General features: G+C 48.8%; 1 protein-coding gene across 11 annotated transcripts in view; it reads left to right on the top strand.

Annotated features, from left to right (window-relative positions):
* SEPTIN11 (septin 11) overlaps positions 1-23,375 on the top strand; it is a 79,593-nt gene that overhangs the window by 31,883 nt on the left and 24,335 nt on the right. For 7 of the 11 annotated variants that reach the window (XM_087737908.1, XM_087737907.1, XM_087737915.1 and 4 more), the window contains exons 3-9: positions 1,430-1,625; positions 3,729-3,915; positions 6,064-6,225; positions 8,004-8,100; positions 9,916-10,084; positions 14,097-14,229; positions 15,310-15,497. In XM_087737908.1, the coding sequence (XP_087594034.1) occupies positions 1,430-1,625; positions 3,729-3,915; positions 6,064-6,225; positions 8,004-8,100; positions 9,916-10,084; positions 14,097-14,229; positions 15,310-15,497 (1,132 nt within the window). Of the gene's footprint in view, positions 1-1,429; positions 1,626-3,728; positions 3,916-6,063; positions 6,226-8,003; positions 8,101-9,915; positions 10,085-14,096; positions 14,230-15,309; positions 19,407-19,426; positions 23,201-23,375 lie in introns of those variants that run through there. The other 4 variants (XM_087737912.1, XM_087737914.1, XM_087737910.1 and 1 more) reach the window with 4 other exon arrangements.

Here is a 23,375-nt window from a genome sequence, read left to right as displayed (position 1 = left end):
GAACCTGTAATAGCTTTAAAAATTGGTATTTAAGCAGTGTGCTATTGTAGATTTTTTTTTTTTTTAAACTTTTTACATATTTCTCTGTCTCAAATTATCATCGTCCAAGTTTCGCTATGGTTTTTTGTGCTTCTCTTGAAAAAGGAACGGAAACTGAGCTGGGGGAAAAAAAAAAGCATAAAAACATGTAGAGAATCAGATATCTCCTTGGGAATCAAACTGAGAGCTGAGAGAATTTATAACTTGCTTCTGTAAAGAAAGTTGTATGAAAACTAGGACTTAGCCTGCACTATTAAAAAGAGAATTAAGTATTTCTGGAGTAAGAACAGCTTCTTGCTGTCTTTGGATAGAGATCCTGCTTGCGAGGTGGGGAGGTTGGCGCTCGTCGTGCCATCGAGCAGGAGGGAGCCTGCATCACCAGTCAGGTCGTGCCAATGTAAAAACCACAGGCAATAGCTGAAAACCACTGGAGGCAAATGCTTTTATGGGAAAGGAATGATAATTTGTCTCTCTTGCACTGCCAGTGTAGCAAGTCCAGTAACAGGGTTCTAGCAGCAGCAGGCATTTGCTGGTTCATCATGGAAGGAGTCCTTTCCCTTCTCCGAGGAGCAGGGCTCACTCGGCAAATGTCTAAGTAAATGTTCTTAAAACTGTTGTGATTTTAAAATTTTTTTTCTTATTTTTTTCCCCTTCCGCCCAGTTTAGTACCTTCTATTCAGGGAGTCTCATAAGCCTCAGCCCGTCCTCTCCAATTCCCCCTTTTCCCATAGGAAACGTTAACAATAGTATTACTGGAAAAGACTGTGTGCCTCTCTATATGTGTGAAATAAGCCCCTTTCCCAAAATAATGAAAAATACCTGAGGTCAGTGGTACTCGGCATCTCTGGTGATGCCCCTTTCTGTGTCCTTGCCTGTGACTGTGGTCCATCTCCCTTGAAAGCCTGGCCCACGGAGCCCTGAATTTCTCTTGCCGTTCCCAGCATAGCAGCCTCGCTCTTTACCTGCGGGTGACGCCTTCTAGCTCTGAAGGCATTTGGTTTGTCTTGGTGTCTGTCAGGGTAGCAGCTTCCGCCTAGCGGGGGCTCGTTTTGGATTCACATCCCCAGCGCCTGGTGCTTTGATCGGGTATGTTTGCAGGGTGTGCTGCAGAGACCCTGGCGGTATGACCTGCGGAGGAAATCAGTCGGAGCCCAGCAGCAGAAGCCAGAGCTGCTGTTGCCTCCCAATGTCCACAGAGTCCTTGCTTCAGTCCTTGGGGACTGTCTCAAAAGCCATCTATTCTGGCAGGGATTATTTTGCTTAACTGCGTGCACGTAGCCTAATTCCACTGCTACCGAAGTGGAATAACTCCTTAGCCTGGCAAATGTGCGCTGAGAATGAGGTGCGTAAGAGGGGTTGGACCATACTAATGTTGCCTTTGTGTGCTCAGGCGAAACTGGCATCGGCAAGTCAACGTTGATGGACACTCTGTTCAACACCAAGTTTGAAAGTGAACCTGCGACGCACAACGAGCCTGGTGTGAGATTGAAAGCCAGGAGTTACGAGCTCCAGGAGAGTAATGTCCGTCTGAAGCTGACTATTGTCGACACGGTTGGATTTGGCGATCAAATTAACAAAGATGACAGGTAAATTTATTTCTGTCAGGAGAGGGAATCCTTGCGCTGGTGTGCTCTGAGATCAGGAGGGCCTGACCCTGTGTGGGGAGTAGGTCCCTCACTGTTCCTGAGGGTGTTTCCCGATCCAGGCAGCCGGCATCGCTCGCCCCATGAGACAGGTAGAAGTGAGGAGAAACTGAGGGGAGGAACCCACAGCTCAGCTGAGAACTGAAACTGTGTTTCTGCCCTCCTCGTCTCTGTGCAGCTTAGTTGAAGTCTCCGCTCGAGTTGAAACCTGTAAATATTTGAAAGCATGAGTTCAAATTGCAATGAGATGGCATCTTTTAGGGAGCTGGAATTCAGATCGTAGTTCCTGTTCACACCAACCTGCAATGTTCAAGTACAAGTGGGTTTTACTTCAACGTTGTACTTGGGTGCTGATTTTCTTGTTGCATGCATGCAGTACGTGTTCTGGGCAGCCTACGCAATCCCTTGTGTCCATCCATATGGACTTTCTCTGTAGTGTTAGATCCGGTTGTTCCGTGATCATGGCTAATATGCTAATTAATGCAGTTCCTATACCTTAAAGCCATATATTCCCTTGTTGCCGTAATCCCAGCTGCGTCTGAAGGGTTGTTTGCAATCCTCCTCTCTGCCCCTTGCCCCGTGAGGGCGTGCTGGCCGGCAGCGTGCGCGCTGACCAAAAGCTATGAGGGCACTAGGTAGATAGATAGCATAGGCTCTTTGGAAATGCAAACTTAACATCAAAGTTTCCACCAAGATCCCTGTTAGCATGGAGATTGAGCAGGTTCTTCTTACTGTCCCATTGGGAACTGGGGTTGTTTAGCCTGGAGAAGAGGAGGCTGAGGGGAAACCTTATCGCTCTCTACAACTGCCTGAAAGGAGGCTGTAGCGAGGGGGGGGTCGGCCTCTTCTCCCCAGTAACAAGCGATAGGACGAGAGGAAACGGCCTCAAGCTGCGCCAGGGCAGGTTTAGGTTAGACATTAGGAAAAACTTCTTCACCGAGAGGGTGGTCAAGCATTGGCACAGGCTGCCCAGGGCAGGGGTTGAGTCTCCATCCCTGGAGGTATTTAAAGAACGGATAGATGTGGTGCTCGAGGACATGGTATAGATGGACTTGGCAGTGTTAGGTTAACGGTTGGACTCGATGATCCTAAGGGTCTTTCCCAACCTTGACGATTCTATGATTCCATAAGGAAAACTCTGTAGATTTTTATAAAAGATTTTACAATGCTTTATTTCTGTGACGCTTCCTTGCTGCTTGACCCGACACCAAAATGCAGCTGTTGCCTCCGCTTTGCAGCTCCTGCTCCTAAATAATGCTACAGAGCCGAAATGGCGAGGGGCGCGTGCCGGCTGGGGGCAGAGCTCTGCATGTCAGACGCTGCCATATGCTGTCGGGCGCGAACAAAAGCTGCTCAGAGGAGCAGCAGGTGCTCGGAGCGGGGATGCTCTGCAGCTCGTTACTGCCAGGTCGCTTTGCATTTGCTTCATTCGGCAGGCAAGAAGAGCCAGCAGTATCGGTGGTGAAGCCCCTCCAGCTTCCCGCTCGGGCAGTTGGAGAGAGCGGCAGTCACAGGGCAGCAGGGCTTAGGGAGAGCTTTTGTCCTCCTGCTGTGTCCCGACACACATGGCTGCGGTGGGTGGGATTTCCTCTGTGCTCCTGGTTTGAGTCCTCCCAGTGCTTTTTAGCTCTGCTTTTTTACGGTGCTTTCTCTAATACGATCTCCCAATGTAAGGCCTTATTGCTTTCTTTGCAACATGCCTCTGTCTGAGGTTTTTGAGGTCTCACGCGTGGAGACAGAATTTCCAAAAGCAAAGAAACCGGAGCAGCAGTCGTGTTAGAAACCCACCTCGTGACATTTGCGCTACCCTCTGTGCCTGCGGATTAACAGGCGGTGCTCAGCACTGTCTTACGGGTCTCTGTGGCCCTCACGCAGCGCTGGCTGTCTTTTGCTATAGCTCTCGCTTGGTAAATCGTGCAAGATTCTGCTCTGCTGCACCAAGGGTTTTGAGCAACTGCTCAAACAGCTTCCTGGGTGTTGATCAGCGACCTGTGTTGTCCCAGGAGCGAATGCCCTGTTTTTCTGTACCATGTTTTCTCTCTTCAGCTACAAGCCAATAGTAGAATATATCGATGCGCAGTTTGAAGCCTACTTGCAAGAAGAGCTGAAGATCAAGCGATCCCTGTTCAATTACCACGACACCAGAATTCACGCCTGCCTATATTTCATTGCACCAACCGGACACTCGCTGAAGTCCCTAGACTTGGTCACCATGAAGAAGCTCGACAGTAAGGTACTTGCTGCTCGTGTTGTGACCCTCGCATGGCCCTAGTAGTGCTTTTATGATCTTGCCACAGGCTTAGTTAAACTGCTCAGAAAAATACCCTCTGTTTTTAGCAGCGGGGAACTGCAGAGGTGCCATGTGAAAACTTGACCTTGGGCTACCTGCTAGAATGGGTCATTATTCACTGATTCATGTGCTGCAGAGGTTTGTTAAGAGTTTGGGCTCCTGCCCTCTTGCAGTCCCATCTCGGGTTAGGAAACTTGGCCGCTTGCTCCACAGCTATGCTATAAAGTTAGCAACCTGCGAGCAGGAAACTGTATTTATGAGGATGCATTAGGAGACCACTGTTCTTTTTGCTTTTTTGGGGGTTAACAGTGACAGGTGACAGATTTGTTCACTACTGAAAGGTCAGTTGGCTGTTGAAAAAGAGAGAAAAGTGTGGTTGCCTCCTTAAATGCATAAATAAAAATGAGAGGTTGAAGTTGAACTCTGCTAGTTCTAGCACTCAAAGACACGGTTGCCATCTCTATTTCACTTTGTCCGACAGATTAATTAGGTTCTTGTACAAAACCTGATTTGCGAACTGTGTGAGAGATGAGAAATACATCTAAAACACTTGAGGTCATCTTACTAATCAATGAAAAACAAATCAAAATGCTGTGTCTGCGTGCTCTGACTGGATCCAGCTAGACACAAACAGTGATTTGATCTTCCACGGCAAATGTAGTGTTGTTCTAACCATAATCTGATAAACGGGAAGAATCTGAATAAATACATTACTTGCCATGTGCTTTTTCAGTTACCCTCAGGAGTAGCAAGAATGGGAAACGAGCTGGGTTTAAACCATGGTGTTCTGCTAAATACTTTCAGGGAGGTTTCATCTCTCTTGTTCTAGGGAAAATAACCGAGGTACCAATGTAAAACCTGAGTATTTAAACTGCCCTTTCTCTGTGCTTCTTTACATCATGATTAAGCAATGTAAGTCAGTCCACCTTGCCCCTTTGGCTCGTTGGATCCTGATTTTGCAGAAGATAAATGATGACAACGGTTCTTTATTTCCTAGAGTGGCCTATCGATTGGGTTTCATGCAGTGATGGAGAAGGATTCCTGCCCTGTTCAACTTTAAATAGGGTTATGGAGATTGACTCAAAGTGAGCTAATTGGCATTCGTGTTCTAGCTCTTGGCAAAGGGGGATTTGATAACTCCAGGCCATCCTCCAAACAGAATTAAGCCATGTAATGTAAGAGGATTTTCAAGTACTGTAGTTAAAATCCGTTCATATAGGTCAACATCAACATCTTCCTCACTACAATTTCTGTTTGCTGTTGCAAGGAAAAGCAAATCCTGCAACATCAAAAGCAGAAATTGTCCATCTGCGGGGAGCAGAAAGGGAAAGAAAGCAGGGTTCCTCATCCCTAATGCAGTCTTGCCCTCGTGGTGCTTGCTGTGCATCGATCCATTTGGCTCCACTGAGGGTACCGTGCTATCTCCCATCGCCTCCTAGAGGGTGTTGCTGTTTGCCATCCTGCTGCCAGTGTTGCGAACAGCCTATCTAGGGAAGGGAGGCAGTAACTTCTTTTTCGTTTCTGTGTTAACCCCATCACGCAGTTCCTTTGGATGATGGTCCTAGAGCGGTGCAGGGGTGGATCGACCCTAGCCCCGCAGTACAGCGGTGTATGGGAGCACGTGAGGGCATGCAGGCGGAGGAAGCGTGCCTGTGTTACTGCCGGCCCCCACCCCGTGTGTAGCGCGGTTGGATGCGGACCATCTGCTTCCACCTCCAGAGGGACAGCAGCAGCACTGCTGCCCCCCGGGTGTCCCTGGTAACACCCCAGCAAACGCCCACGGGAGGCTATTGTCTGAGCGTGTCGCTTGCAGTCATCCAGCCCGCTGCGGCATGGAGGAGAAGTGCCTAGGTGGTAATTTCCTTTTTTTGGAACAGCTTGTGATAATCTGTGACAGTGTTTCCTGTCCGGCCCGTTCGGATGAGGAGGGGAATACGACAGGGCAGGAAATAGCATGTTGCCAAATCGCATTTGACTTCTTTTTAAGGCCATCATCGCTGCTGCCTGAAAATCCTGTCGCTGCTCTCCGTCCTCTCCCGGTGATGCAACATGTGCGGTTCTGTAGGTGGAGGTGCTGTCTTTGTCTTGCAGGTGAACATCATCCCCATCATTGCCAAGGCTGACACCATCGCAAAAAACGAGTTGCACAAGTTCAAGAGTAAAATCATGAGCGAGCTGGTCAGCAACGGCGTCCAGATCTACCAGTTCCCGACGGACGAAGAGACGGTGGCTGAGATAAATGCCACGATGAGTGTATGTTTTTTCGGGAGGGTTTTTGCTTCCCTTGGTTTGCGTGGGCCCATCCTTGATGGTAGGGCCCATTGTACCGTGTTTCTTTTGGCTTTAAAACCGCAGTCTAAGTCCAGATATCAGGCTGGCCAGAAGGCTTTTGGAGCTGGAGATACCTGTCGCACGTGGGCTGCCTGGCCTGATATGCTTCATTGTCTGACAAACGCTTCTTCTCTGGGCATTTTTTCATATCCTTCCCCTGTTGCAGTATTCCCGTCTCGGGAAAGGAAGAGGATGGGAGGCAGAGCCCCGACGCGGTCAGGGCAAAGGGCTGCGGTTTGGGTTTCCTGTCCCAAACGACCACTTGTTGCTCAGCGGGGGGTGATTCACTTCTGCCTTTGTTTTGCTTTCCGGTGAGAGCGGGGGCATCGTCAATGAGTTCCAGCTCTTGGCAGGGCCAGCGGCCATCAGCGGCAAGGGCTCCGGCTTCTACCTCCTTCCCCTTCCTCTAGCAATAGGGGTGGGATTTGAGGGCCAACAGGGCTGTGGTAGACCAAACGTTTTAGTGGGGTTTACAGAGGGGAAACAACTGTTTCCCATGGGCCTGACGTGGAGCGCAAGGGGAGGAACCTGAGCTCAGGGTTTCTGGCAGTGACGTGCATCACGGCAGTGCTGACAGGGCCCTTGGGTGGCTTTAGCGAGGCACGTAACACCCAAGAGGACGTGCCAACCCCGAAGCAAGTGCGCTCCAAAGCAAGTGCAAAGTTGAGGTTGGGTTATCTGCATCCTTACAGGGAATGGAGGCGTCAAGATGAAGCTGTTTCCTTGCAGCTTGAAGGTTTTCGTGAGTTTCCCTGCACAACTCCTTGTAGATGGGCAGTTGTCACATCTACCTGGATATCGGAGCCTCTCCAAACCTCTGTATTGCCTCCCTCTTTTCCCGGTGTTGCGTTCTTGGCAGGGAGAAGCTGGCACAGAGGAGGGACGTGGCTCTGCCAGGGTGCAGCATGTGTTTTGCTGCCTTCTGATGCGGCCCGGCTGCTGGGAAACTCCTTTGCCAGTTAATCACATCTCCTCTGCCACTTGGCTGCTTCCTCTCCCGCCCAGCCTGGGGCCGCGGCCTGGCCGACACGGCACCCGCTCCCGGAGCTTGTGCCCAGCCCGTGTGGATGCTGTGAAGGCAGGGAGAGCGCTGCGGGGGTGGGCTGGTGGCAGAGCCCAGCTCCTGCCCGGCAGCAGCCACGCTTCTGGGAGCAGATCCCAGATTGTCACCACCACACTCGCAGAGAGACTGGGACGTAGCAGAGCTCGGTGACTCAGACACATCGGCCCGGGGCTGGGTCGACTCCGCTCTTCCCCTTCCTCACAGCTTTGCCCTCTTTTTAAGAGGAAGCTTTAGAAGTTATTTCTAGCAGCAGAAACACCCTGAATTTTTGGTCTACCTTCCTTGGGAGGATGTACTTTATTTTTTTTATTGTTTGATAGTTATTTGTCCTCAGTGTTCAAATTCAGTTCCCGTTTGTAAGACTTCTTCTGTGCTTAAGATAGTCATGCTTCGTAATTACGTGAAAAATATGTACGTCTCTCGTATTTTTAGGAGTTTAGAATTTTGGACTTAAAGTCTGAGTAGGTTTCTTGTGCAGGCGGTCCTGTTGCTCTTTCTAAAGCACCAAATGAATTGCCAAGGCCTTTAAGCAACTTAAACCCAGCACAGCTGCCACAGTAAACAGCTTGCTTCAGAAACAATCCCTGGCAAGGCAACAAAGGAAATCCCTAACCTTATTGTCCCTTTCCTTTTGTAGGTCCACCTTCCTTTTGCTGTAGTTGGCAGCACTGAAGAAGTGAAGATCGGCAATAAGATGGCAAAAGCCAGGCAGTACCCCTGGGGTGTTGTGCAGGGTATGTTACCGAAAGCACAGATAACACCTTGTCATCCTGTCTCGTTCTGATGAAAGGTGCATTGATCTCTAGGTGGTCCTTATTGAAATCGAGATCACAGCTCTAAGACTCCTCCTTAAAAATCAGGGCTTTGCAACCTTGATTTAATCATGGAGGGGGTTTGGCTGGAGGGTGGTAGTGTCAACCTAGCCATTGGCTTTGGGAAAGAGCAGGGTAACGTTCCTAGGAGATGCTAAATAACTATCGTGAAAAATGACAGCTTAAATCTCCAGTCTCTGTTGCTTATGCTTTTCTGCCAGCAAAAAAGCGTGAGCAACTGGGAAGGCTTGGACAGCGGAGTGGTTCGGTTTGGACCTTGCACACAAGCCTGAACGCAAACATGTAGCTGGGGGATTTTCCGGGGAGGTCAGCAGGTGCTCTGCCCTCTCAGCTTGAACTAATTCAACGCTGACTGCTTGGTATGTTTTGTCCCGGTATCGTTAACTCTGGACATGCAGCTTTAGTACGCGGTCCTCCGTGAAGCCAGCCAAAAGCCCCTTTCTGTTGGGGAGCAGAGCGTGGTTAGGGCTGCGTTTGCAACCAGGCTGTACTGACGCTGCCAAAGATAAGGTTGGTCCTTGCTTTCCCAGCTGGTGCTGAGAAGTACAGGGTTGAGACAGTGGTGGTCTGCTTGTGGCTTCAGTTGTGTGTCCAGTTGGAGAATGGCCCAGCGAGCTGCAGGGGAACATTCGCAGGGAAATTCTGCAAAACTCAGAGTTTTTATCAATAATACCAACAGACCCTGAAGCAGCTTCAGACTTAATGTCTTCAGCTGTATACAGCAGAAGATAATACTGGGAATAACTCACAACTAGTAAAGAAGTTGGTATGTTTGAGAAGTCTCGGACTTGACATGTATCCTGCTGGGTTCTTGCTGCTCCCAGGAAACCAGGACCAGATAGTCAAAGAGATTTAGTTGAGTACCAGAGAGGCTTTAAAGATCTGGCCCTGAACTGCCCCTTTGCAGAGACAGCTGGTCTGGTCGGAAGGGGAGCAGCTGGAGTGCTTCGCCGGGTCCCCGGAGGCACGCTGTGGAGTTGTCTGTTAGCAGCAGAGATGCCTGCTGCTTGCCGTTGCATCTTAACGACAAGACTTCCACTCCTTGCCTTCAAGCATACCCAAATGGTTTGCCCGCGCTGAAGCGTGCAGTCCTCCTCCGGCTGCAGGCCCTTCGCAGACTCAGCAGCTTGCTCACCCAGGGGCTGACCGGGGGCACAGGAGCCACTGCTCTGAATAGAAGTTGTTGTGGGAAGCCATGTTATACCCTGTGTGCTGCCTCCCTTCAGCGCCAGGAGCAGGGGTTTAGGGCTCCTTCGTAAGGTTAGCTGGCATGGAAAGGGTATGGCATCTCTCGTGGGGTCTTCTCGTCGCCTTTCCTTTCCCTACTGCTGCAAACTGAGACTGCTGCCCGCCTGGGCCCCTGTTGGTGACTTGGATTTAGAGTGGATTTGAGTGGGAAGTGAAATCCTGTGTGCAAATGGATCATCACCTTGCTGGTGCAGAAATGCATGGAGAGACAGGAGCTCTGTGACAGATGGGCAACGCAGAGATCTTGCAAATCCAGTGAAAGGCCTTGAACTGGTGCCTGTGTGTGTTGGCGTGGCATGGTTTCACCCCCAGTTCAGCAAGGCATTTTGGTGTAGGCTGACTTGGAGTTGTGCTTGTGTGCCTGAAGAATTCTCAGGCTTGCTAAACTGGGGCCTGGGGCCAGGGAAAGGGAGGACCTGGCTCCTGGGTTTAACGTTCTCTCTGTGGATGATCTGTCTCTTTTTGCAGTTGAAAATGAAAATCACTGTGACTTTGTGAAGCTGCGGGAGATGCTGATCCGAGTGAACATGGAGGACTTGAGAGAGCAGACGCACACCCGACACTACGAGCTGTACAGGCGCTGCAAACTTGAAGAGATGGGATTCAAGGACACGGATCCGGACAGCAAGCCTTTCAGGTAGGAAAACATAACTCAGGCCTTGCACAACCAGAGAGATTGGAGGTTTTGGGGTTGCCGATGTTTGCCGGAACCAGGGAGCAAGCGGCCATGGTCACTTAGAGCAGCCGAGACCTCAAGTGTGGCTGGGGAGGAGAACCTTGTGCAATGCAATCTGACTCTCAAAGCCTAGGAGATCTGTATGGGATTTTTTTTTTTTCTCCGCTCTTGCTCTTCCTTTCCTAAACCCTGGGGAACGGTCCAGTCTGAAGTGAAGCTCGTGGTCATCTTCCTACAGGCAGTACTATGAGCTTCATGGAGACTTGAGTGAGTCTGTTGAATGGCGAGCTTGTTAATCACTTCAGAAATTCCTCCTGATGCTTTTTGCCCTTGGAGGAGGGCAGGTTTTGAGACGGTCGGGTGATAGATTAGCACTCCCTTTCCTCTACTGCAGACTCAAGTGTGTTTTGCAGCCAGCTTGCTCTGCTGCAAGTCAGGGCCGCGTGCAATTGCTGGGCTTAAAGTGCAGCTGTGTCCATGCTGAGCTGAAGGCGGCTCGTGCGTTGAGGTATAGCTGGTTACCAAAGGGGAGATCTGGGGATAAATGTTCTTATTGACCCTCCCAGAGCTTTTCACAACTGGGCCAAGGCGCGCTGTGAAGAGGGTGCCGTGGTCTGATGCTTGAGGTTTGGCTTTTTACTAAGTACAGAGTTTATGCCGTCTGACAGCTTTATTGGTCTGAAGCCCAAGTCGTTAGCCAGGGACAACAGCTGTGTGGGAATTTGGGAGGGAGTGTTTGTTTTCTCCGTTCGTTTCCTGTTTCCCATTCCTCCCCGGCTTTTCCCCAATAACTGCACCCGCTGCCTCAGCAGCATCCCACGCTCCTCGCTGCCCCAGGGGAAGGCAGTCCGAGTTACATGTGCATCAGTGTGGGTTTATCCCCCCCATAACACACGTGCGTGTCAGGAATTGGCGTGCCAGTCTCTGAGACGGCAGCCACGCAGCTGGCTTGCGCGGGTCACGAACGTGGTTCATCTCTGATCCTCAACGGGGGAAAGCCAGGTGGGCTCCAGAGCAGCGGGCAGAGCGGGGGCCTTGTGGTCACGTTTCTGGAAAAGAGCACTCCGTGGTGAGCCCGGCAAGGTCTGCGCTACAACACGGGGTTTGCATCAGTTCAGGGTTTTATTTGTGACTTGCTGAGTTTATGCAGCTGCATTTCCTTTGTGGCACAGAAACTCGGCTGGGATCAGTCGAGCCCAGTTCTGTTACTAAGCCCAAGTGTGGAGCTTTATTGGATTTCCTTTCTGGAGAGCAGTGGCTTAAGATGGGCTCAGCCCTTCCCTTGGAGGAATCTGAGGAATTTCCATTGCTTCCTGTACACGAGGCCTCTTTTGACCAAGCTATAAGTAGAAAGGAAATGAAAACGTACAGAATTTCTCCATCTGGTACGTGCTAGTTCAGAACAGTTCGCTCTGGGTGCCTCCTCCCTCCAATAAACAAACAAAACCCATGATCCCAAGCTGTTTGGCCGAGGCTGATGTATATCTGAAATGAGGAAAACAGTAGGTTTGGTTCTTTCTGTTCTTCCTTTGGAGATCAGGGATCAAAGGCATGCCTTCCCCCTGGGTCTGGGCCCTGGGAGCCACAGGGACCATTGCTTTTCAGCCAGGAGCAGGGAGCCTTTTGTAAATCGCAGGGTAAGCAGGGCAAAAGACCCCAGCAAACCGCTGGTGCTGTGTGGGCGCTTGTGCGAGATGTGAAAAAGGGGGAGGCTGGCGACGGTTGTGAGACCCACCTTGCTGGCAGAACCCGCACCGCTTGTCTCAGGTGAGGAGGGAGCACCAGTGCCCCTATAGGCATCTGCTCCATGAAACGGGGCCCTCTGCACAGAGACCCGTCTGTTGTGGGCTGGTTTCTCTGCTGCTCCGGTTAATTTTCTCAAAATACTTTTTAAAAAAAGAATATTATTTGCAAGGGCATCATTCAGTGTGTGGGTGTGTGTTGGGGAATCGAGTTACTCTTGTAATCTAGGTTCATATATTTGTATACTTAAAAAGTAAATTCCCTTGTCATCTGTGTCTGTGAGAAGCTGCAGGGATCCCAGTTGGTTTGGACTGTTATTCCTTAGGGCTCTAAGTGGTTTTTTCATATGCAGCCTGGAGTTGCTGGGCCAGTTTCTCCGAGAATTTTGCTTCCCTGGAAGTCGGAGTCACTTCAGTAGAGGATTAAGCTTGCTGGCTTTAGGTTAGTGCTAAGTTTTTACGCTCAAAGCTGGGATTAGCATTGAACCTGGGACAATTTAACAGCAAGCCCCTGCCACCCTCGCTCCTGCCAGCATTTTCCTGCTTGCCCATCACCTGGCATTGTGTCTTTGGAAATGAGCTTTGCAAGAAACTGGTTGCAATCCAGGATACAGTTAGCAGTGTGTAGAGATTTCTGTCCCGGTCTGTAAGGCTGTGCTGCTCCCTAGTACAGTGTGTCACTAACGGCAGATTCAAGTTTTGCTCACTGAGCAGTGAAGCCTAATTTGCCCTCAGGGTTTTCCTAGGCTCTAGCCAGACCCTTCAGAAGGGTTTATGAATTTAAGTTTTGGTGTCCGCAGTCAGAGGATTAAACCCAAGATGGAATTCTAGTGAGGTTTTGATTCGAGTGTTCTGATCTTTATCTGCTGTGAGTGGTCTGGTTCTTGATTTAGTTACGAATCCAAAGATGTTTCTTGCCCTGTTCTCCCATGGAAAAGATTTTTGTCGGTTTTAGAGTCAGCGTTTTTTGCTTCAACCTGTGGGAAGCTGGTGTGGTCAGCTGGAATTGTGCGATTCCGCCGGGACGGCCAGCGCTGTGCAAGAGCAGCTCTGGGCACCCTGTCTGTGGAGTGTTCTAGGAGGCAACTCAAGTGCCCATCAATTAGCAGCGTTCAGCCCAAGACTTGGGGTTGTCTGTCAAATTTCGTTCCCTAGCTCAACACACCCTGCCCTGCCACCTGAAAAAAATACCGAACAACAAAACCAGTCAACAGAAAAGCCACTAAAGATCCCACCATGTGCCAGGAAAGGCAAAAACTTGGCTTTAATGGGATTAAGATGTTCCCTTAGCCCAGTGGTTAATGTGTTCCTTAGGCACGTGGATGCGAAGTATCTGTGTGATGTCAGTGGAGTTTTCATTTAAAAAAATGCATTTTCAAACAAGCATCTTGAGGGGAAATAGTTATCATTCCCACACTATCATTATGGCTGAAATATCTGAATCCATTTAAGGAATAAAATGAAGAGGAATTTGGCATCCAGAGTTCCTAAGAGGAAAATCTCTGAGGTGCCTGGGCAACATATTTTGTGTCCCAAATCTTTGCTGCGGTATCTCGGTGCTGGGGAAATAAAGGAACGCCAAGAAGTAGAGGGGGAATAAAGGAATGAAGGAATCCAGTTACGTGGTTATTTGGAGGAGGAACGCCGCTACTCGTTCGCAAGGGCTTAGCCTCCCTTGACAGCTAAAGGAGAAAGAGAGGTCTCCCAAGGTGGCTTTACCTAAATAAAGCTCCTGGTCTTAATCCATTGGCAATGAGTAGTGAAAATTTCTTTTGCTCTCTGTCAGTGTCACGCTTAATGAACTGCATAAAGCCAGATTTCGCGCTCTGATATGCCCGTGTCTGTCCCACAAATCTTGCGCTTCAAATGAAGAGCTTCAGGAGAAGTGAGAAGGCACGAGTCAAACCGATCACAAGCCACGTGAGCATCAGGGATCGCTGTAGGTGCTCATGTAGTGGCTGTTTATTTTCGAGGACAGTCATCCTGCCTGCTAAGTGGTTTACAGGGTCCTGAACAGTGTGCTGGTTTTTTCCTTGCTAATTTATCTCCCACTGCTGCCACCTAGCAAGCTAGGACTGGTTTTGGTGGAGGTGTTCATGCCTCTGTTGTAGTCAGGGACCTCTGACGATCTTTTCTGACAAGACAATACGGTAAGATCACCCAAGGCTGGAAACTCATGACTCTGCTTGAAACACAGCTCTGACTGTTTGTTTTTTCTGTGTTTTTAACAGTCTCCAAGAGACTTACGAAGCAAAGAGGAACGAATTCCTGGGCGAACTCCAGAAGAAGGAGGACGAAATGAGGCAGATGTTTGTTATGCGAGTGAAGGAGAAGGAAGCCGAGTTGAAGGAAGCAGAGAAAGATGTGAGTAAATTGTAACTCAGAGGACTGTGTGTGAGGGTTCAGGCTGGGGCTTTTCCAAGACAGCCCTGAGAAGCTGAGCATCCAGATTCCAACATCAAGCCTGCAAAGGTGCTTGCCGTGCATAAACAGGCCCAAGAAGCAGATAGGAACTCAGTTCCCAGTTGTGCTGTGGGCTTGTGGTGTGCCCCCATCAGCCAAGTCCTCAGCCACTTTTCTGTGCCTGTGAAACGAAGCAGGAGTATTGCCTGGGTTTGGGCAGCTGGAGGGGGGATATATACCACGGAGCAAGCGGGAGGTGCTGCGGTGGGACAGGAGCAGTGGCTGTGGCTACGTAGCCCACAGCAATGCCAGCCTTGCTATGCTGAGGGAGTCCTCTCTGCGCTCTCACCTCTTCAGTCCCACCCGAGGGAGAGAATATGTTTGCTGCTCAAAGTAATGTTAATTTGCAGTGGATCTTCAGCTGTGGTACAGCCAGCGCCGCCCTTTAGCAGTCACACCTTTCTGGAGACTTTCAGTAGGTAGGTGAGGACTTCCCAGAGGGCTGTAAGTCCCACTCGGCGTAGTTGTAGAGCGACGTGACAGAGCTCTTTGAGAGCAGCCCCACCGTGATTTGGTCGGTGTGCGTAGGTCAGCACTGATTGCTGTGGGACAGCGAAAACGTAGATGTTGTGCTAGGGGAGGGAGCTGTTTCTTGGGCCTCACGGAGGTGTGTGTACTTCTGCAGAGGTTGAGAGAAGAGCCCCAGAGAACATTATCGCCCCAAACGGCCACGTTTTCTTGCTTTGCGCGAGCATAAGAGTCCACTAGGTACAAAGCAACGAGGGCTGGAACATGGGCGTTTGGAAGTGTCCAGAGACCTGTCATATTCCTACAGCAACTTAAATTCCCACCGTCTGTGTGTGTGTGTGTTAATTGCAGGACTTGTCTCACGAAGTCAGGTGTGCTTGGGACAGGCCAATGCCTTGTTATTAGCACAGCGAGACCTCAGTGCCAGCAGAACTGCTTCAGGCATCGTTACCAGTAATCGGGGTGAAACGTGCTTCTCTTCCCGTCCAATTCTCATTCTCTCTGTCCCGGCAGCTTCACGAAAAGTTTGACCATCTAAAGAGGACTCACCAAGAAGAGAAGAAAAAAGTGGAAGACAAAAAGAAGGAACTTGAGGAAGAGCTGAACAACTTTCAAAAGAAGAAGGCAGCAGCTCAGCTATTACAGTCGCAGGCTCAGCAGGCAGGTTCTCAACAAACCAAGAAAGACAAGGACAAGAAAAAGTAAGCGGATGTCACCCACGTCCTTTGTAGGGTTTTATTACAGTTTGGGAGGTTATTTTTTCTTTCTTGCTGCATGTCTGTATTTGCTTTTCCCCATTACCAGACTGGAAACGGCTTTTATCAGCCTGATCAAATAAAATATTTTTTTCTAAAGGGTGGGCCAGGGACATGATCTTAATTTTTCTCTAGAAGAGTACCTTCAAATTTTATGTCGAAGTCTGACTGGTATGGGAGAGCAATCGAATGGTGGAACTTTGACCTGCGATCTGTCCGGCATCTTATGGAACAGCTCTGGGATGTTCCGGCCTCAGATTTATCTGCCTGAGCCAAAAGTATTAAGGGGGTCTCTACCCATCCTTTCTTTCACCCAAGAGCAGTCTCTAGTTCCCATTCCTTAAGGTTATAGTTGTAAGTAGAAGTAGATTAGAAACCAAAACCACCATGTTGTTTTTACATGGGAAACGCTAGTGCCAAAAGTGAGTACTTGGAAGCTTGCTTTAAAGACAAGAAGTTTTGCTTTTGTTCTTTTCAAAAAACAAACTATTACGGTACCATAGTTGCAGGTAAATGGTACTTGTGGTTGTATCGAGTTGACGTGATAAGCTAAGAAACCCATACCTTTTAGTAAAGATAATGGCACTGTTTTCTACTATTTTATATTCGTATGCTAGGAGTATAATCCTATACCCTCCCGTACTGTGAGATTCCAGCGACTTAGTGGGCACCAAGTATATCTGTGGACAGAGTCTGTCCTGTGGTCAGTATTTGGAGGCGGGATTTTCAGGTGTGCTCAGTTTGGACCTAACTCTGCTTCCGTTGAAACTGGAGGAACGTTGCCATTGACTTGGGCTCAGAGTTAGGTCACCGCAGAGCTCCGCTGAAACACTTAAGCTCCAGATTCACCCAAATTGACGTAACCTCCTTCTTGCAGCCTCTGCTTGGAGATGGCTATGTTTAGCCTGCTATTAGTGCAAGAGAGCCCTGTTTATTACACGATACTGGCTACTTCATTGTGCTTTAAAAAACAGAGCGCAAGGTCCACTTAGATGTGATGTGTACACTGAGGCCAGACGAATCTTGCGGAGGTGAAGTAGACTGCGCGTGGCTTGCTTGTATCGCGCAGCAAGACGGGTTACCGCAACAGAGGCTGCTTTGGGCCTCCTGCCCTAATTTCCATTCACTTTTTCCGTACCTAGTAAGAGGATACTCATGCAAGCCCTTTCTGGGTGATCGGTGATAATGGCGCTAGCCGATACCTACAGTCGGGAAAGCTGTAAAGATGGTAATGCAGCAAATCTCACTGGCAAAGGCTGCTTTAACCGCCCCACAAAAAAGACAGTTCCACGCTTCTCTTAAGAGCCGATAGCGAAGGGGTGCGTTCCTTAATAGACTCTGGCAGAGTAACCTACTCGATTAACACTAAGCTGTCACTGTTGGAAGAACCAAAATGCTAGTAGGGATGTGGTGTAGACACTTTTGTCTCCCTTGCTAACCTGCGAACTTTAAGCTAGGTCTGAGCTGCCTTACGGCGTGAGCCTATGGGGTTCTGTTGTAGTGCATATATACTAGCATATTTTTCTACTTCGGGAAGTTACGCTGACGCTCACTGCATGTCCCCTGTCTCTACGGCTGGTTCGGTGCCCGTCCTTTGCTTTTGCCCTTGGCTTCCCCGGGGAAGGTGGGGAGGGCCTTGGGCTAGTTCCTCAGCTGATGTAAATTGATGTAGCTCCTATGGAGCCCTGCTGCTTTATGCTAACCGAGAACCTGGCCTTCGGCACCCGCTGAAATACATAGAGTGCTTGTGTGCTGCATGCTCTGCTTGGGGAAAGAAATCATTACGGACTCCTCAGTGTCGTGCTGAACTGTAGAAACTATAAGTGTCGGCAGCTAACGTCCAAGCATGCTGAAATACCGTTCTGCGACGACGCCTGTAAATAGCATAGGCTGAAACACCGGTCTTCTCTCACGTGAGATTTCAGACACGGTGACCTGTTTCCTAAAAAGAATAGAGAATTTTGAAGACCCTTTTTCGTATCTCTTAAACAGAGTTGGTGGCTTAATATTTTTAAGAACTCTGCAGTCAGTTTTCTCACCTCTTCGATAGGAGACCAGTGCAGTATATGACGGTCTGGGGAATTTTGTAACTCGTGGCAGTCAGTGTTAGCTACTATTTGCTTCTGTGAAGTTAGCTGGCACATGCACAGTGTCGTGGGTCTGATACCTGGATGTTTCTAGCGACCGTGACAAACGCAGTTTCTGCTTTGCTGATGCATTCACAGAAATCCAGTCATGAGGAACATGCACGTGTTTTAGCGCGTCCTTTCGGTGTCGCTCCACACCAGGTGCTGTAACTGCTTCAAATGTTCTTTAGTGTCTGAATTACTAATGGAGGCTTTAAAGGGGAATGCTGATGCTTCTGCTTCATAGCACACCTTGGTTTTTTCTAAAGGCTTTACGTTCCTCCTTGCGCTCTAATGAAAAGCTGCAGTTTGTTTAGGTAAGGCTTTCAACCTTTCTCTGTGCTGATATGGACTGTGGTGGCTCTTGTGCATTTGCCAGAGGAAATCCTTGCCACGCACGATCCTTGTAGCTTCCCCAGAAAGTAATTCATGGGAATGCTGCTTTCTCAAGGTGGGATCAGATTTCTCCAACTTGGACAACGGAGACTTCCCATTGTGCTGTGCGAGCCGGAGGGAAGGCTCAGGGCAAAAGCTGCCGCTGGCCTAACTCCGTGAAGGAGAACTTGGCCCTTTCGATTGCTAGACTGTTCCTGTAGGAACAACTTGTCTTTTTGTACCTTTTTTTTTATATAATCCATTTCGCAGATTCCTGTAGCTTATGCATTTTTCATCTAAAATTGTTGCGGCTCTGGCCTGCCGACAGAAGCGTGCCGTGTTCAGGACAGCCCATCTGTGTACCTGAGACGCTTGTGTGACTGTAGTATAGACACGCGCTCGAGTACTTTCCTGCATGTGGGGCTGAGCATAGTTATCAAGCCCCTGCCGTAATTTTGGGACGGGACTGTACTTCAAACCTGAACAATCTGGAGATGGTTCCTGGCAACGGACTTGGCAAAACCGAATAGGAGCAGCAAATAGCCTTCTGGTGCTTGCCTGTTGTTTGGTAGATGGCCACATGCATGCCTCAACACGTGTCGTTGTGTTATTTGCTCGTCCTCGACGCCCCCAGGAGCCGGGACCATCTGTTTGGGCTCTGTTTCTGTTTATTTCAAGCAGCTTCTGAAAACCAGATGAGAAACCTTTTCCCAGTTTCCTTTCTAACGTAATAGTTTCCAGTCCAGTGTGACTGGTCTGGCCATCAAGGGCCATGCTTAGTCCCAAAGCCATCCGTAAGCTATAACACGCAGCTATAAGCTGAGCTGTAACACACGTGTCAGGGCCTGGCCCAACACCCTGTAAAAAGAGGGGTTTGTTGATGTCTGAAGGATCTGGCTTGGTTCTGAAAGCTGATGTGCTGAAGCGCTGGGAAAAATCACGAGGTCCAGGTCTGAGATCCCCGAGTTTGGGTAAAGGCTGCGCACGCAGCCTTCTGCAGGAGCGCAAAGCAACCCAAACTGGTCACCCGCAGCCGTACCCCCAGCCGTGCACGTTCTGAAAAAATGAAGCTTCCAGACGCCAACCCCTGTGTGGTTACAGGCTGTAACCTTGGCCAACTTACGTGGTTGGTTGCTCAGTCGTTCTGCTCCCTCGGTTATTCTTTTTGCTTTTGCTCGTCGTAGGCTGGAGTAGAGCCCAGCCTTGAGGTTTAATTTCTTTATAATTCTATAATCCATCTGCATGCCCACCCACCAGAGCGGGTTGCTGGTGTCGGCTCTCCCAGCTTTCTTTGATTTTGGTGGGGTTTTTCTCCATTTTGAGTTCAATTATTGCTAACTTTTTTGTTTTTTGTTCTTTTTTTTTAACTTGCAGTGCAAGCTTCACATAAAGCCTGTCAAGCCAAGGATGTTCCTGCATTCACCTGCTTTTGCAGTAATGTCTCTGCCATCTGTTTTCTTTCTTTTTTTCTTTTTTCTTTTTTTTTCCATTTTTTAACATGAATAACTATTAACTCATCTAATAACATAGTGGGAACAAGAAGGAAGAAGGATTGGGTAGAGGACTGTGTGCAACTGGAAGTTCAGGGGTGGGTGGAGGGACAAGATGATGATACCATGTATTTTTCTCATCAAAACCAGCCGCAGTAAATCATTGTTGCCCCCAAATTTGAACTGAGAGTCAGGACTGGATGTCAGCAGCTCGGGTGGGCGTCATTGACTGGATCAGGTCCTCGGTGCTGCTGGCCTACCCAGCTCTCGGAGGGCTGGCTGCGATAGCCCTGTGCTGAAGGGGTCCCTGCGGCCGCAGTAACCAGCCTCGGGGAATTCCTGCCGTACGAGGGTGACAGCCCAGTCCCCGGTGTGGCTAAACCCCGGAGTTTAGTCCGACCCATATTCCTTCAATCGCTAATGTGTTAGAGCAATACGAGTCCCACTGTTGCGGGAGAGGGAGGCGGGTATGTGTGTGTAGATAACAAAAGTTTAACTGACCTTGCATGCCATTACATTTGCATGATATTTTTAATTAGTTCCTGGTTTTGTTGTCTGACTCGATCGTGCTAGTTGGCTTGGATTTATTGTCACGCGCTGGCGTATTTTTACAGCCACCCTTCCAGTTCAGTGTAGTAGCTACCCGCTGAACGCTGCGGTGGGAACCGGACGGCGCTGCAGGTGCCTGGGAGAAGGACCGTTTCTCATGACTGCTTTCCATGTACTCGCCCGACTAAAACTTTTGAAATCTCACTTAAAATAGTACCTGGTTTCCAATGTGTACAATATTAGCAAGACTTAGCAGCCCTTAGGGAATCAAATGCCTGGGCAGGGGGGAAGACATAGCCTGCAACATTCTCTTAGGGCCTTCAGGAGGACTCCTGCACGCACTTAAATACAGACTCGCAAAGCTGCGGGATCCAGAATTCACGTCAAGGGAGAGAGGGCGCCTGGACATACGTCCCCCGCGGTCCCCACCGGCCCTCCTGCCCCAGGGACAATGTCCCACTCAGATGTCCCTTGAATGTGCAAAGGAGACTTAGCGTAAGCCAGGCCTTGCTCTGTGGCCAGCACGGTGTGGAAATTGGTTTGTTGAATGTGTATTTTCTATGCCATTGCTTTTCGGACAGAGCCTTTCCCTTCCTTCCCAAGAAGTGGCGAGCCATGCTTCCCCTATGACTTCTGGATTTCTTTCTCTTCTGCTGACGTACAGCCAGCGTTGCCCCTGCTCCTGGCTAGGTAGTCTCCGGTTTCTTTCTTTAAAGCACTCTTAAAAATAACTCTCTCCACCTATGTCTCGCGCACTGCGGTTCTTTGCTTGTTTCTGGGATGGAATTTCTTGCCTCGGGGCGGGGGGGGGATAAAAAAGGCAGAATGATCACCTTTTCCGCAGTGTTGGACTGGGAAATGTGTTTGGAGGTTAGGTTTTGGGTCACCTTGCTTTTTAACCCTCGCTGCTTAAACATGGCTTTGGGAAGAGGTTATCCAAACACGATGTCTTGGACAGACAGCAAAACCTGACTGGAGATAAATAAGCTGGAAATAAAATAGTTGAGCCTTTTTATCTTTTTGTTTTGTTGGGTTTTTTTGTTCTGTTTTTTTAAATTACGCCTCCTGGTCTTATAACCATAGTGCACTTTTCGTCAGGTTAAATAGGTTTGCTAGGGGGCCGTTTGGCAAAAACGGAGCTGTGGTTCTTGTGGCTTCTGGCAAACCCAGCTTTAAAACCTTGAGTTATCAAGGAAGAAGTTTGGGTTCTGGCATGGGTTTTTTCCAGTCACTTCGTAGGCGCATCAGGGCATGCTTGTGGCGGTATGCTTTGCTGTAGCTGTCTCTGTGTGCGTCCTCTTTATCATTACCAGCATTTTGTGCCAAGTAGAAAACTTAATTTTAACATTTATTTGTCCTGCTTCATTTAACAGCCCTTCAATGGATGTTTGGCAGGGGAAACCAGCTAAGTCTAGCTATGCCTTTTTTTTTTTTTTTTTTTTGACAGAAAGCTGTGGCCAAGTGCATGAATGTATTTTTGGTTGGGTTTCTTTCTCCAGCAAAAAGCAAGCTCTTTTGGAGAAACTGGGAATAAACTGTAAACTTGCAAAAGTTAAAGGTACTGTTTTGGTTTTTTGCCAAAGGAGACATTAAGGACTTTTTCTTTTTCCTCCTTAAACCCCTGGGCCATGTTTAGCTTGTGACTGCTGCGCTTCTTTCTTTTCTTTACTTACGCCTTTTTTCACAGTAGCCCCCGATTCTGCATGGAGTAAATGATACACTCAAATCTAGTTGGATGGGCTTTCACCTTTGCATGTAAGTACAGCAGTAAGAGACTCACCCTTTCTGCCTCGTTACTGATACGAAACCAGTTGTGTTTTTCTGGGGGGGGGGTGTCTTTAAGTCCGCTTACTTACAAGTGGCATTGTCAAAACTACTTTAAAACTTCCTGCAATAATCTGCTTTTGCTGAGATGTTGAAAAGAAGCCATAGGGAACACGACACCTAGCTGCTGTCGACCGCCCAAAGCAGCCCTGCCCAGCTTCTCCGCATGCTTGAAGCTAGCGAGGCAGCTGGGGACCCTGTGGTCACACGGTTGCGTGGGCAAACGCCTCGCTGGAGAGGCGCTGCAGCCTTTAACGCGCGTTAGACGGCGATGAGAACTTAGCTGATAACGCTGCATGTTCCTGACAAGGTAGATTTCAAACCTTAGAATATACTAGAAAGGAGCAAGAAAGCACACTGAAACGTGTGTTTCTGGGATGATGGTGTTCCCAGGGCATAGAAGGAACGCCCAGAATGGGAAAATGAACAAAATCCGGGTTACGGAGAGGGGCCATCATGGCTCTGTAGAGAAGATGAATAAGGGTTTGCTCCCCTAAAACCTCACTGGGGTTGCACCGTTCCTTTCCAGGAGGGCAGTAAGTAGGAAGGTGCCCTTTGCGGTCATGGTCGTTAAATGCATCGCCTTGCATCTCCCGTGGCGTGGGGCGCTGCCGGGGAGCGGGGGAAAGCAGCGACTGGCACCCAGCCCGGGCTCCTCTGCAGCCTGAAAACCGCATCTCGTGTCACCCTCTCTGTGCGCTTCTGACGGCTTGAAATGCCATCAAGGAGATGTCTATCTTTCTGTCTCCTTTAAGCATGTCTTTACTTAACCTGACAGTGTTTCTGCAGGTAGCTCTCATTCTGTTTCTCCTAAAACACCCAAGCGAGAATGGAAATGTCGTCTTGCGTGCGATCAGATCAGAGCTGTCCATTGAATCCAGTTACCGTTTGCCCTTCTAAGGTGTTAGAGGAGCGCGTATTTGTCTCTTCTCCGAGGACCCTGGTTGCGTTGGCAGCGTGCGATATCCGTGATGCTCTCATCGGCGTGTATCAGCATGGAACTGTACAAACATGAAGGGTTTTTTTAACTAACGGGAAATAAAGCTGTGAACAGCAGTAGAAATATTGTATTTGTATACATTTTTAATATCCTGATTGCCTTAAGCTATAGATGTAGAACTTTATTACCTTGCTATTTGAAAATAACCCATGTTTGTAACTAAATAATTGTGTAACCTACATACAGTGTTAATGCAAATTATATGTATGCATCTGTTAGATATTGTCACTTTATTTGATGTTAAAATATTTCGGTTTTTGAATTACAAATTGAATAATAACCTTATAGCATAAGCTCAGTTATTTCTTGTATGTGCTTTTGGTTACAAATAGTGCCAACACTTGAAGGGGGGAGAGGAAATATATTTTTACCCAAACGCTTTGGTCTTGGCGTGGCCTTTGTGAGTTTGTTTTGCCATTGCCGTTCCGTAACGGTGCGGCAGGAGGGGATGAGGAATCGC

The sequence above is a fragment of the Nipponia nippon genome, unplaced genomic scaffold (genome assembly GCF_047370975.1).
Source record: "Nipponia nippon isolate SJK-2023a ecotype South Korea unplaced genomic scaffold, ASM4737097v1 scaffold_6, whole genome shotgun sequence".
NCBI lineage: Eukaryota > Metazoa > Chordata > Aves > Pelecaniformes > Threskiornithidae > Nipponia > Nipponia nippon.
The sequence above is the reverse complement of the archived record's forward strand: the minus strand, read 5'-3'. Positions and strand labels throughout refer to the sequence as shown.